The following is a 13,118-nucleotide window of genomic DNA, read 5'->3' as shown; positions in this document are numbered from 1 at the left end:
AATGGAATCATACAGTATTGGTCCTTTTGTGACTGGCTTATTCCACTGAGCATAATGTTCTCAAGTTTTATCCATGTTGCAGCATGTGTCATATTTTCCTTCCTTTTTAAGATTGACTAATTTTCCATTTTATGTATATATCCTATTTACCATCTGTCAATGGACACTCGAATTGCTTCCACCTTTTGTCTATTGTGAATAATAGGCAAATATAATAGGCAAATAGAATAATAATTATGAACATAGGTGTGCAAATATCTCTTTGAATCCCTGCTTTCAATGCTTGACCAGAAATCGAATTACTGGACCATATGGTATTCCTATCTTTAAATTTTTGAAGAAGCATACTGTTCTTCTGTAAATGGTGGCTGCATGATTTACATTCCCACCAACAGTACACAAGGGCTCCAATTTCTGCTTTTTGCTATTCTTTAGGCATACAAATTTTTTTTTAAGTTTATTTATTTTTGAGAGAGAGAGAGAGAGAGTGAGTTGGGGAGAGACAGAGAGTGGGCAGGGAAAGGGAATGCAAAGTGGGCTCATGCTGTCAGTGCAGAGCCTGACATGGGGCTCGAACTCACAAACTGTGAGATCATGACCCAAGCTGAAGTCAGGTGCTTAACCGACTGAGCCACCCAGGCACACCTAGGCATACAACTTTTTAATAATTAGGCGCCTCCTTTGACTAGGAGTTCCCAAACTGAAAGTATTGTTTCTTATAAAATGATAAGTACCAATGAAAAACAGAAAACATGCTGAGAAAATGATATCACATACAAAAGTTAAACAGCTTGCTTAGGTTTATAAGCTAGTATATTGGCTTTTGCTGTTGGCATTTTAGCTCCTATCACCTGTTATGCAAACTGGGCTCTTGTTTAAGGAGAAAGGGACAACTTAGTGTGGAGTCCTTTATCCACTTTATCGGAGAAAAACTTTCCCGATGTTCTTGTGCTGGGGCATTTTCTAAAACTAAAGAAACAGCTATTAGATTGAGTTTCTGAAGCTGATGGAAAGCATTGCAGTGTCAAGATGCTGACTGTACTACCATTATCTATTTAAATTGCCTTTTTTTGCACTCTCCCCACCAGTGCCTCATTGTTCAAGCCCTCTACATAGACATACATATTCCTTCTCTTTTCTTCCCTCAGTTCCTGTCTCTGAAATGTGTGCTTATGTCCATAGGAGATGAATTTCAAAGACTAGATGGACAAATTACTTCATGCAGGGTTATGTCTCAGCCATTATCATATTTCCTTTCTAATTTCTTCCACAACTATGTGGAAGGCTGCCCCTTCTAAAGTTTCTGTGGTCTAGACAGTTGGTCCTTCAATATTATACTTAGAGGAGTGGCAGGAAGGGGAAGGCAATAATTATCTGTTTGGGTAAGAAATAATCTGATCTTTGGAAAGATTCATATGTTTTTAAGACTGCAAATTAACTAATGCCAAGATAACTATTTGACTATACAGTAAATATAGTAGAACTGGTGGCCCATCATTTGTTTTCTTCATTCCACTGGTTTCTACCATCACTTGTTCAAATATGAATTTTAGGCCTTTTGGCAATTAGACAATATTTCTCTGACCAGCTTACCTTTTTCTAGATAATCTTTACATTGATTGCAGATAATAATAGCCCAGTATAAGAATTTCACCAAAAATTGTCAATTGTTGAATGACTCAACCCATTGGCTAATAATCTTTCAAATATTTTTAAAAGAAAATTTAAAAATCTATCTCTGTCTCCCCTGATAAGTATAATATTGTTATTGTAGCAAATTGTTCTTCATTTGAACAGCATGATATACTTTGCAATTTCATGTACACTGTCTTTTTGTGATGTTACAACTATTTTGTTAATGAACAGAGCCTTTCTTCTGCCCAATAAATATTTATTTAATGCCTACTGTATGAAAGATACATATCCAACTTTCGGTTTCTTTTTGCCACCTGAACATCTAATAAGCATCTCAAAATTTCTAAATCCTAAACTGAGATCCTGATCTTCCTAACAAACCCATTCTAAGATGGCAGATGATGGCAACTCCAAACTTCCAGATTCTGAGACCCAAACTTTGGAATCAATCTTGATTTCTCTTTTTCTGTATTCCACATCCTATCTTCCTGGAAATCATACCGGCTGTACCTTCAAAATATGTCCAGAATCTGACCATTTCTCACCGTGCTGTCTTCTCAGACACATTGCCTCTAGTTTGATTAATGCAATAACCTCCTAGTCTACTTTAGTCCTACAGTATCTTCAGTCTATTCCCAATGCAGCAGCATAGATGTTAAAATGTAAATCAAATAACATCACTCTTCTGCTCAAAACTCTCCAGTGGCTCCCATTCTCACTCAAAGTCAGAGTCCTTGAAATGGTCCACAAGGCCCTACACAACCTGTTCCCCACCCCTCCAATCTCCCTACTATAATTTCGGCCAATTTCCCCCTCATGCGTTCGAGCTGTGCTGAACTCCTTGCTGTTCTTACAACAATGCTATCCTCGGTTCTGCCTCAGGGCCTTTGCATTGGCTTTCCCCTGTCTGTCACTCTTCTCCCAGTCAGTCATGTGGTTTCCTTCCTGATTTCCTTCAGGTCTTTACTCAAATAGTACCTTCTTAGTAAGGCCTTCCCTGACCACCCTACTTACAGCTTCAACATCCCATCACCAGCCTCCACCTCTATCACCCTTTCCTTCTTAATTTTTCTCCACAGTGCCTATCACCATGTTCACTAGTCTACAAAGGCTAGGTTATTCTGTGAGAACTCCAAAGTTCAGTGGCCTACAGTTAAAATTAATTTTTGCCTTATGCAGAGTCCACTGCAGAACATGTTGCTTTCTAGGCAGCCATTTTCCAACAGTGACCCAGTGATCCAGGATGTTTCTATTTTGTGGCTCAATAAGTGCCTTCCAATGGCTACAGCAAGTGAAAAGAGCTCGAGGGTCAAGGACCAGCTTTTAAATACTTTGGTCTGGAAGTGACATGTCATTTCTGCTCACAGCCCACTGGCCAAAGCTCATCACTAGGCCCCAACTGCAAGGAACTAGGAAGTCTGAGGAAGCTTTGGTGCCAAACCATCTGACATTCTATATATGTCGCTTATTTATTTAATGTCTGTCTCTTTCCACTAAAGAGTTCCATGATGGCAGGGATTTGTGCCAGTTTTGGTTACTGCTGTATCCTCAGTGCCTAGCAAACTGATCAGAACATTTGTGGAATGAATGAGGGAATGAATGAAGCAATGAATGAGCTGAGTGCTATAATGGAGTTAGACCATGGGGAGAACCATTCAGCTTTGCATGGAGATATAAGGAAGGCTTCCAGAGAGGTGTTATTTGAATGGACTCTTGGATAGGGTAGGTACTTACCAAGGAAAGAGGAAGTGAGGGACAGAAGGGCCAATATGTACAAGGCCCAGAGGCATGAACAGCTCTGCCCATTGAGAGGAGGGCCAGGCCCAGATCCAGAAGAATGGAAATATAGAGAGAGTGGAGGGAAATGAGGTCCAAGAGGTTGGGGGCCAGATTGTGCCTGGCCTTGAAGACTATGCCTAGGAGCCTGAACTTTATCTCAGGAGAAACAGGATACTCCTGAAGGCCTTCAGGCAAGGGAATGAACGTGATCACATTTGGGCAAAGATCGTGAGAAACTTATAAAGCGATGAAGAGGGCCATTCTCTTACTTAAAATTCTCTGCTCCCCACCAACCTTGGAACTGGTCCCTACCCTAAAGAGCACCTAGCCTTTAATGGACTGGCCTGATCTTTTTCTGCAGCCTCCTCATTCCCTCCACTTACTCATAACAGCCTCTGCTACTAGCATGCCAAGTCCAGGCAGATCCTGAACATGCCATGGGATGTCAGACCTCCATGTCAAAAGAGACTTGCTTACGGTCAGATGTGCAGGAAAAGCCTGTTACGTCTCATATGGGGGCTCCTTCTACTCTGCCACATGCTTAAAGTAAACTCATAAAGTGCCCATGATGGGTGGTAGGTGCTTTCCTTTTTGGGTATTGTCACAGAGTGAGCACTTATTAATACTAGCTCAAGATTTTCCTCCATCCAGGGAAGAGGTCTCCATCTTAGGGGCTTCTCCAATGTCAGCTCCCCAGGCTGGTAAGGACAATGATCTTGGCCCCAGTTTTGGCCCTGGGCCTTGTGAGATCACCCCCAACAAACTAGCATCTGTGCCTCCCATCCCCAACAGGGGAAAGAATCACATAGTTAGGCCTGGACATTCCAGTTTAAATGTTGACAAGGCCACACACATGGAGCTAAACCACAAGGTCGTACTAAAGACCCTGAAAGAAGGCCACCTCCTGGAGTTTCTCACATATAGCAGTAGCTTCTGGCAGCTTCCAAGGGAGCTGTTATTCCTGTCATTTATGAGAGCAGAGAACAGTAATACTGCACACCCTTCAGAAGCTCCTCCTACCATTGATGGGGCAGAATAGGATTTGTTTCCCCTCCCTTCCTTTGTGTCTACCCCCAGACTCCATCCCAGAACAAACAAACTGAGAGAGAGCTCCGTGGTAAGAAAAATTCTTTTTTTTTTTTTTAATCTATTAGCAAATAACAGCACAGCTATGGTATGAGGTCAGCTCAATATTAACAAGAGAAAGATGTGTTTGTTTTATAGGTGTGTTTGTTTCAGAAGCATCTTACCCTGCCCTCTAGCTCCACTGAGGGGCATACTTACTGGACTTGACTAACGAGCTAGGATCAAGTGAGAGGGGCAGAGGGGTAACACTGTGTATGAGGAGCGGATGGGGGATGGTACTTGTTAGCGAAGGAGACCAAAAAGAGAAGTCTCCTATATACTGAGTGAAGCTTGGACCCTAGGCGACTGGATGGAAAAATAAAATGTTTTTCAGTATCTAGAGCTGTTCTACTCTGTAATACAGTAGCCTCTAACCACATGTGGCTATTGAGCACTTGCAATGTGACTTGTCTGAGTGGAGGTGTGCTGTACATATAAGGTAAGCACAACATTTTGAAGACTTAGTATAAAAAAGATGTACATTAGGGGTGCCTGGGTAGCTCAGTTGGTTAAGCATCCAACTTCAGCTCAGGTCATGATCTCGTGGTCTGTGAGTTTGAGCCCCGCACCAGGCTCTGTGATGACAGCTTGAAGCCTGGAGCCTGCTTCAGATTCTGTGTCTCCCTCTCTCTCTCTCTCTGCACCTCCCCCACTTGCACTCATCTCCCTCTCCCTCTCTCAAAAATAAATAAACATTAAAAAAAGTACGGTATAGGAGTACTGATGCATAGGGGCACTTGTACCCCAATGTTTAGAGCAGCACTCTCAACAATAGCCAAATTATGGAAAGAGCCTAAATGTCCATCAACTGATGAATGGATAAAGAAATTGTGGTTTATATACACAATGGAGTACTACATGGCAATGAGAAAGAATGAAATATGGCCTTTTGTAGCAACGTGGATGGAACTGGAGAGTGTGATGCTAAGTGAAATAAGCCATACAGAGAAAGACAGATACCATATGTGTTCACTCTTATGTGGATCCTGAGAAACTTAACAGAAACCCATGGGAGAGGGGAAGGAAAAAAAAAAAAAAGAGGTTAGAGTGGGAGAGAGCCAAAGCATAAGAGACTGTTAAAAACTGAGAACAAACTGAGGGTTGATGGGGGGTGGGAGGGAGGGGAGGGTGGGTGATGGGTATTGAGGAGGGCACCTTTTGGGATGAGCACTGGGTGTTGTATGGAAACCAATTTGACAATAAATTTCATATATTGAAAAAAAAGTACGGTATCTCATCAATTATTTCTTTATATTGAGTATATGTTAAAATGATAATATTTTGGATATATTGGGTTAAATAGATTATATGATTAAAGCTAATTTCATATTTATGCATTTATTTTTTATTTTATTTTTTTAATTTTTAAAAGTTTACTTATTTATTTTTTAATTTTTTTAGTTTATTTATTTTTGAGAGAGGGAGAGAGACAGAGTGCGAGCAGGGGAGGGGCAGAAAGAGAGGGAGGCAGAGAATCCAAGGCAGGCTGCAGGCTCTGAGCTGTCAGCACAGAGCCTGACGCAGGGCCCAAATTCACAAAGCGTGGGATGATGACCTGAGATGAAACCAAGAGTTGGATGCTTAACTGACTGAGCCACCCAGGAGTCCCCAGTTTATTTATTTATTTTGAGAGAGAGAGAGAGAGAGAGAGAGAGAGAGAGTACACAGGAGGGGCAAAGAGAGAGGGAGAGGGAAAGAGAGAGAATCTCAAGTAGGCTCCACACTGTCACAGTGCAGAGCCCAATGAGGGCCTTGAACTCAGGAACTGTGAGATCATGACCTGAGCTGAAATCAAGAGTCAGTAGCTTAGGGGCGCCTGGGTGGCTTGGTCGGTTAAGCATCCGACTTCGGCTCAGGTCATGATCTCATGGTCCATGAGTTCGAGCCCCACGTCGGGCTCTGTGCTGACAGTTCAGAGCCTGGAGCCTGTTTCAGATTCTGTGTCTCCCTCTCTCTCTGCCCCTCCCCTGTTCATGCTCTGTCTCTCTCTGTCTCAAAAATAAGTAAACATTAAAAAAAAAAAAAATTAAAAAAAAAAAGAGTCAGTAGCTTAACCGACTGAGCCACCAAGGCACCCCTCTTTATACTTTTAAAATGTGGCTACTAGAATATTGTAAACTATACACGTGGCTTGTGTTGTATTTCTATTGGACAGAGCTACTCTAGACTGCCTATGGATGACAGTTGATAATAAGATTTCTCAGCCTTATAGACATGACAAGCTTTAAGTCAGGGGTCATATGAGCTTAAAATTCAACTTGCTTGGTAGCAAATTAGATTTTATTTTTCACATTTGTCAAACTATCTTTTAAGAAGATTAAGTTCCTATAAAATCCTACCTTCAGGAATAAAATTTCTAGAGATTGAAATGAAAATATTGCAAGAGTGTCTGCCATATTCCAAGAAACTGTAGGCACTTTTAACTTTATTCCTAAAGAAAGGGAGTTGATATGAATTTTGTGAGCTATAGAAAAATATATTCAAGAGATATTAAAAGTACCAACGGGCAAACACGCTCTTACAGGGATAAACGATATTTAATTGTCCACCTCTTTCCAATTTTTTTCTACCTTTGTTTTCTAATCCATATTTTCACTTGGGGCTTGCAAAACAGGAAAGAGGCAGAAGGGTACCTCTAACAATGTCAAAAAGGGTCTTATGAGAGCGTCTCTGTAAAGACATGTGGTTCTCAGGCTAGGATAACATAAAGGCCTCCTCATGTTCTGCTCACTATACAGTCAACAAACCTGCAGCTGAAATGCCTTCCTTCCTCATGTGTCCTCCAGGGCTGCTTTTACTGCTCTCTGCCTACTCTCAAGTGGACACTGCATTTTTCTAAAAAGCCATAACCCTGGGGCGCCGGCTGGCTCAGTTGGTTAAGCATCGGCTCAGGTCATGATCTCATGGTTCGTGGGTTCAAGCCCCATGTCGGGCTCTGTGCTGACAGCTCAGAGGCTGGAGCCTGCTTCGGATTCTGTGTCTCCCTCTCTCTCTGCCCTTCCCCCACTCACACTCTGTCTCTCTCTCTCTCAAAATAAATAAATATTAAAAAACATTAAATTTTGCAGAGAAGAAACTGAGGGTTGACGGGGGAGTAGGGGAGAGGGGAAAATGGGTGGTGGGCATTGAGGAGGGTGCTTGCTAGGATGAGCACTGGGTGTTGTACGTAAGCAATGAACCATGGGAATCTACCCCCAAAACCAAGAGCACACTGTACTAACTGTATGTTAGCCAATTTGACAATAAATTATATTAAAACTTAAAAGGGGCGCCTGGGTGGCTCAGTCGGTTAAGCGTCCGACTTCGGCTCACGTCATGATCTCGCGGTCCGTAAGTTTGAGCCCCGGGTCGGGCTCTGTGCTGACAGCTTAGAGCCTGGAGCCTGTTTCAGATTCTGTGTCTCCCTCTCTCTCTGACCCTCCCCTGTTCATGCTCTGTCTCTGTCTCAAAAATAAAAACGTTAAAAAAAAATTTAAAAAAAATACAGTAAAAACCATTAAATTTTATTTTAAATTATTATTATTATATTTTATTTTAAATTAATGTTTAACTAATAAACATTAAATTTTTTTTTTAAAAAGGCATATCCCTAAGAACCCCCCACCTGTTATTCTATCATGTTAACCGATTCCAGGTGCTACATAAGAAGAAGGGCACTTGGGAGACAGGATAATCAAGGGAGAAAAAAATCTCGAATCTTGACCTCACCTTGTGCTCAGCAGATGTCCCGTGGACATAGCAGTGAGCTCCCAGGCCTTGCAAGATGCCCAAGCCTCCTTTTGCCATATTTACCCGGGAACTGTCTTCTATGGTGGGGACCAGACTCCCTGCAACCATGGTAAGGCCTGAAGTGTTGATTGTCAGCGTTCGTTCAACAGATCTGAAATAGTTCAGAATTCCTAAACAGACGCGCTGAAACAAAGAAAGACCAGGTTAGGCCCCTGCCCTTTGCTGGCCCCACACAACAGAGTAAAACTGAATGGGGTTGCCAGGTCAACCCTACTGCTGAGAAACACACCACCCCCAAAATGGCCTGATTTTGTGGAAAAATATCCAAACAAAGAACAGGTGTAAGGATGCATTGCTACTGGGAAAGCAGGAAAGCTGCCTTGGGAGACAACCCAACATTTCAGACACCTGAAGCCAGCATGCCATGCCATCCACATACCTGCAGCTCCCTGATTCGCAGGTGGCGCAGATATAGAAAGGACAAGTAGGTCCCCCTCGTCAGGACAGGATCCCTATCACTGGGCCCAGTCCCATCGTCCAAGCCGAGCCGTTGTAGGGCCATTGCATAGCTGTATCTTTAGCAGGCGGGAAAAACAGAATAAATGCTTTCCACCTCAAAGTGGTTCGGAAAATTCATCTACACCAAATTGAAGTCACTTTATTTAACTTAAGGGAGTTTCACAGTAGCTACTCTTTAAAAATGAACTAGAATAAAAATAATTACTATGTATAAATATAAAAAGAAATTTCTCTTAGCAATTACTCTTGTTAAAAACCCAGTGCTACCTAGGGTGAAACATTAATTTAGTTGTCTGACCTGTTTCAACAGTCTTGCTTTTATTTCAGCTTTAAATATTTTTGAGTTAACATGTAACCTACTTATTATTCAGTCACTCAATTTCCTCCACAGTGTTTAATCCATTTCCTTGAGTCCCTAGTAAAATGATTTAATTTTACCCTTTCTCTTTTTTCTGCTTGACAGGCTTATCAGCATGTTGGCAGAGACTTATTTGTGCTGGGTCATTTGCATTTTGTTCCATCGCAAGGTCATCTTCCTTCATATTTTCATTCTATCAAAAAAGTAGTATCAGTTGAATGACATCAACATTTGCAATATTATTAACAAAAATCAGAGCTGGGTCACCACAAAATTAAATCCTATGATCCAAGGCATATTTAGATGAGCAAACAGAAGAGCATCTTGGTCCATTGCAACATGACATATGAAAATGTGGATTTCCAAAATAAATTGGAAGGCACTGTTTTTATTATTATTTAGTCTCTGTTTTATAAAACTCTTCACAGCTTTTAAAAATTGCACCCCACACACACCTTTTACATGATTCACTTATGAAAAGTTGATACACACATTTGTAGATGCTTGAAACCATGAACGTCTCTAATCTAGTCTTGTTCCAGGCTGAGAGAGATCAGTGGATTAAACACCTCTTTCTACTTTTGACCTCTATGATTTAATTGTTTATAGTCTTGATCCTGTTTTCACACTTGTAAAATGGCATAATGATACAAAATAAGCTGCTGTGAGAATTAACACTTTGTGACTAGCACCTCATAGGTGCTCAATTACATGCTGGCCATGGATTGCAATAGTCAGTTAGCCCTGTAGGATCTATCACAGAACTCGTGGTTTATACTTAAAAAATCCACAGGCATTTTTCCTGATGTCAAGCAGGATGAGATCACACACAAAGGGCCCTAGGAAAAATTGTGAAGAAGGTGGTATTGATGAATGATCATGTCCTTGGCCCTCTGAGCAGCCCCTTTCTTGGCTGTCCTTTCTGCCTGCCCCTGGGCATAAACGCCATTCTCATAAGACATTCTTTTTTCGTAGCGGTGCTGATACCCACAAAAATTCTGAGTGGCAATGAGTTAATTTGGACCCCCACTCTTTGGGTTACTTATATTCTAATAGTTCTTGGAATTCCAATAAGGCCCTATGGCAGAGACTGCTGGTTGTTCCCCCATATCCGCTTTCCTCTTTTTCTGTAGTAATTGAATATTTATCTTGACACATAGCCACCCAGATGGAGATGACGTTTCCAAGCCTCTTTTGCAGCTAGGTGTGGCTATGTGACTAAGCTCTGGCCAATGGAATGAGAGTGAAAATGTCAGGTGGCAGCTTCTGGGAATTTCCTTGAAGTGGCAGCTTCCTCACCCCCATTGTCCATCCTGCCACTTATATATGAATGTGACAGCTGGAGCTCCATCTCAAACCAGGTGTTGATCTTGGATATGGAGGCCACATTTGTTGGAACTCCAGGACAGAAGGAGCATGGGTCCCTGAGAACTCCATGGGAGCAATCATCACACTGTCTCTGTACTTCCTACCCCTGGATGTTAATATGAGGGAGAGAAAAAAATTCCCATCTCCTTTCACCCTCTCTTATTTTGTGTTTAACTATGACCAACAGCCAAATATAATTTTAACTAATACAGTACCTAAGATTCTAAAGATACACAATTGGTCTTTATGACAGTGGAGGAGAAAATTTGGAGCAGGGATACTAGGAAGAGTTGGTGAGAAAGAAAATGGTCTAATTGGGTATCGTTAAGTAGCTTCCCATTCTGCCTGTGGATAGTTAACTCCTGCCTGTTTTGGGTAAGTATGCACATCAGTGTATTTCTGTGTAAACATCCCACAACCCTGGGAATGGAAAAGGCTTTAGGAGGCGACATGGTGTACTCCCGTTCCTGAATACAGAAACAAGATCATTACCCCAAATTAAGAGAATCTCTGTTATTTTAAGAAAATCTGTAGGGTAGAGTGTACTCTATGAGGAAAGCTGAACTTTGACAGTTTCTATTTGGCCCAGAATTTTGGGTAAGAGGGGCTCTACTGAAGACTTTTGCCCCCCAGCCTTATGCTGCTCTTATGCTGCAGTTCAGCATTGCTGGGCGTAGGTCCAGAGGGCAGGCTCAGAACCACAGCCTTTCTCTGATGGGACTGTGACTTTTTCAGCTGCTTCTAAAATTACCCAGAATTACATAGGAAGGAACAGAAAGTGACATCAAGTTACAGTGAAAGACACTTTGAAGGAATGACTGAACAAGCCACAAAAATACCCAGCAGACTGCCAGGAAGAGAGGAAGGGGGCACAACAGGGTAGGGTGAGTAACGGGAGAGAGCCCAGCACCCACCGGAAAAACAGAACAACCACAGCCCACTGAAGTAAACTGCTTAGGAAATACCAAAGGTGCATGAGTGTATCTCCCTAAGAAGGCTGGACACTGAGCAGGTAAGCAGCAGGGCTGACCGGAAAACAGAATGTCAACACCACCTGCGTTTGTACTTTCTTCCGAGGCAGGTAAACCCTTTGACATTTACTCTCCCTGGTGGCTGGGTCTTTGCCAGCACGGCTGAGTTCGTGTATTTGGACAGTTCTGAGACTTCTACTGATTGCAAATCTCATTTTATTCTGGGAAATTGGCAGGGGCAATGGAGTGGGAGTGGAGGGGGAAAGAATTAGAAGGAAAATATGTCTATTATGTATTTCCCACCTCCTAAATGTCCCTATAGCTTCCTTGTGTGTACCTACAGAATATATGTATATGAGGGAGGGATATATGTATACCAAATGTTAACAATACTATTGTTATATTTGGGTGGTAAAATAATGGCTGGTTTTTATTTTCTTCCTTGAACTTTTCTATATTTCCCAAATTTTTTTATGACAAATACATGTAATTATTGTCAACAGAAAAGGTTTGTTTTTAAAATGCCTTATTGAATTGATGAGGGAAACCAGAAAAGAAGTGTTTTATGTGTCCCTGAACTTCTTGCACACTGGAGCTACTGTATACAATAACACTTTTGTGAGGGCACACCATGTACTCATAATATCTCTGGCAATGGAGGGGAGCAGTAACACAGGGGGAAACAGCTGTCCCCTTCTCCTCTCCTCCGTATGGCCAGTAAGAAGAAGCAAAAGTAGAGGTTGGGGGCACCTGGGTGGTTCAGTCAGTTGAGCGTCCGACTTTGGCTCAGGTCATGATCTCGTGGCTTGTGGGTTTGAGTCCCGCATCGGGCTCTGTGCTTACACCTCAGAGCCTGGGGCCTGCTTCAGATATTTTGTCTCCCTCTCTCTCTGTCCCTCCCCTGCTCATGCTCTGTCTCTGTCTCTTCAAAATAAATAAACATTAAAAAAAATTTTTTTTAAAAGGAAGCAAAAGAAGAGGCAAAGTTGATCTAGTGTTTTCTGCCCCTTCAGCATTCCACAAAGCTAAAGAACAGTGACCATTTAAACCATACCTTTAGAAATATGATGGTCTAAGGGACTCTTAGATATAGAGAACAAACTAAGGGTTGCTGGAGGGATTGTGGGTGGGTGGATAGCTAAATGGGCAATGGGCATTAAGGAGGACACTTATGATGAGCTCTGGGTGTTATATGTGAGGGATGAATCACTGGATTCTACTCCTGAAATCATTATTGCCCTATATGCTAACTAACTTAGGTGCAAATTAAAAAAAAAAGATATATGATGGTCAATAGTAGTATTAAATGTCTGTACATAAATAACCATTTGAGTAAACAGGGATTTTCTTGGGGAAAAGCACTGGATACAAGTAACTTGATATGATACAAGTTTGGAAGGTTTGGGAAGATCCACATAGGGCTGCCTGGTCTATTCCTTCTCCTGGTTAGGACTACAGTTAAATTATTTTTAAGTTTTTTCAAAAGACTATCAAAAAATGCAGTCCATTTGGACCAGAATTACCTCTTTCTAGTTATAAATTACCTTCAATGAACAATTATAAGAAGATTTGGTATTTTTTTCTTTATCCCCCAAACCCAGATCTTTAAGTGAATTTGGAAATAGAATTGTGTA

The 13,118-nt window shown here is 41.6% G+C and overlaps 1 protein-coding gene across 6 annotated transcripts in view; it reads right to left on the bottom strand.

Moving 5' to 3' along the window:
• LOC132667472 (uncharacterized) overlaps nucleotides 1-13,118 on the bottom strand; it is a 177,155-nt gene that overhangs the window by 116,401 nt on the left and 47,636 nt on the right. For all 6 annotated transcript variants that reach the window (XM_060616336.3, XM_060616334.3, XM_081795770.1 and 3 more), the window contains 3 exons: nucleotides 9,226-9,338; nucleotides 8,708-8,843; nucleotides 8,248-8,451 (listed from right to left, as the gene is read on the bottom strand). In XM_060616336.3, coding sequence (XP_060472319.3) covers nucleotides 8,248-8,451; nucleotides 8,708-8,843; nucleotides 9,226-9,338 — 453 coding nt within the window. The remainder of the gene's footprint in view (nucleotides 1-8,247; nucleotides 8,452-8,707; nucleotides 8,844-9,225; nucleotides 9,339-13,118) is intronic.

This window comes from Panthera onca, chromosome B2 (genome assembly GCF_046562875.1).
Source record: "Panthera onca isolate mPanOnc1 chromosome B2, mPanOnc1 haplotype 2, whole genome shotgun sequence".
NCBI lineage: Eukaryota > Metazoa > Chordata > Mammalia > Carnivora > Felidae > Panthera > Panthera onca.
The sequence above is the reverse complement of the archived record's forward strand: the minus strand, read 5'-3'. Positions and strand labels throughout refer to the sequence as shown.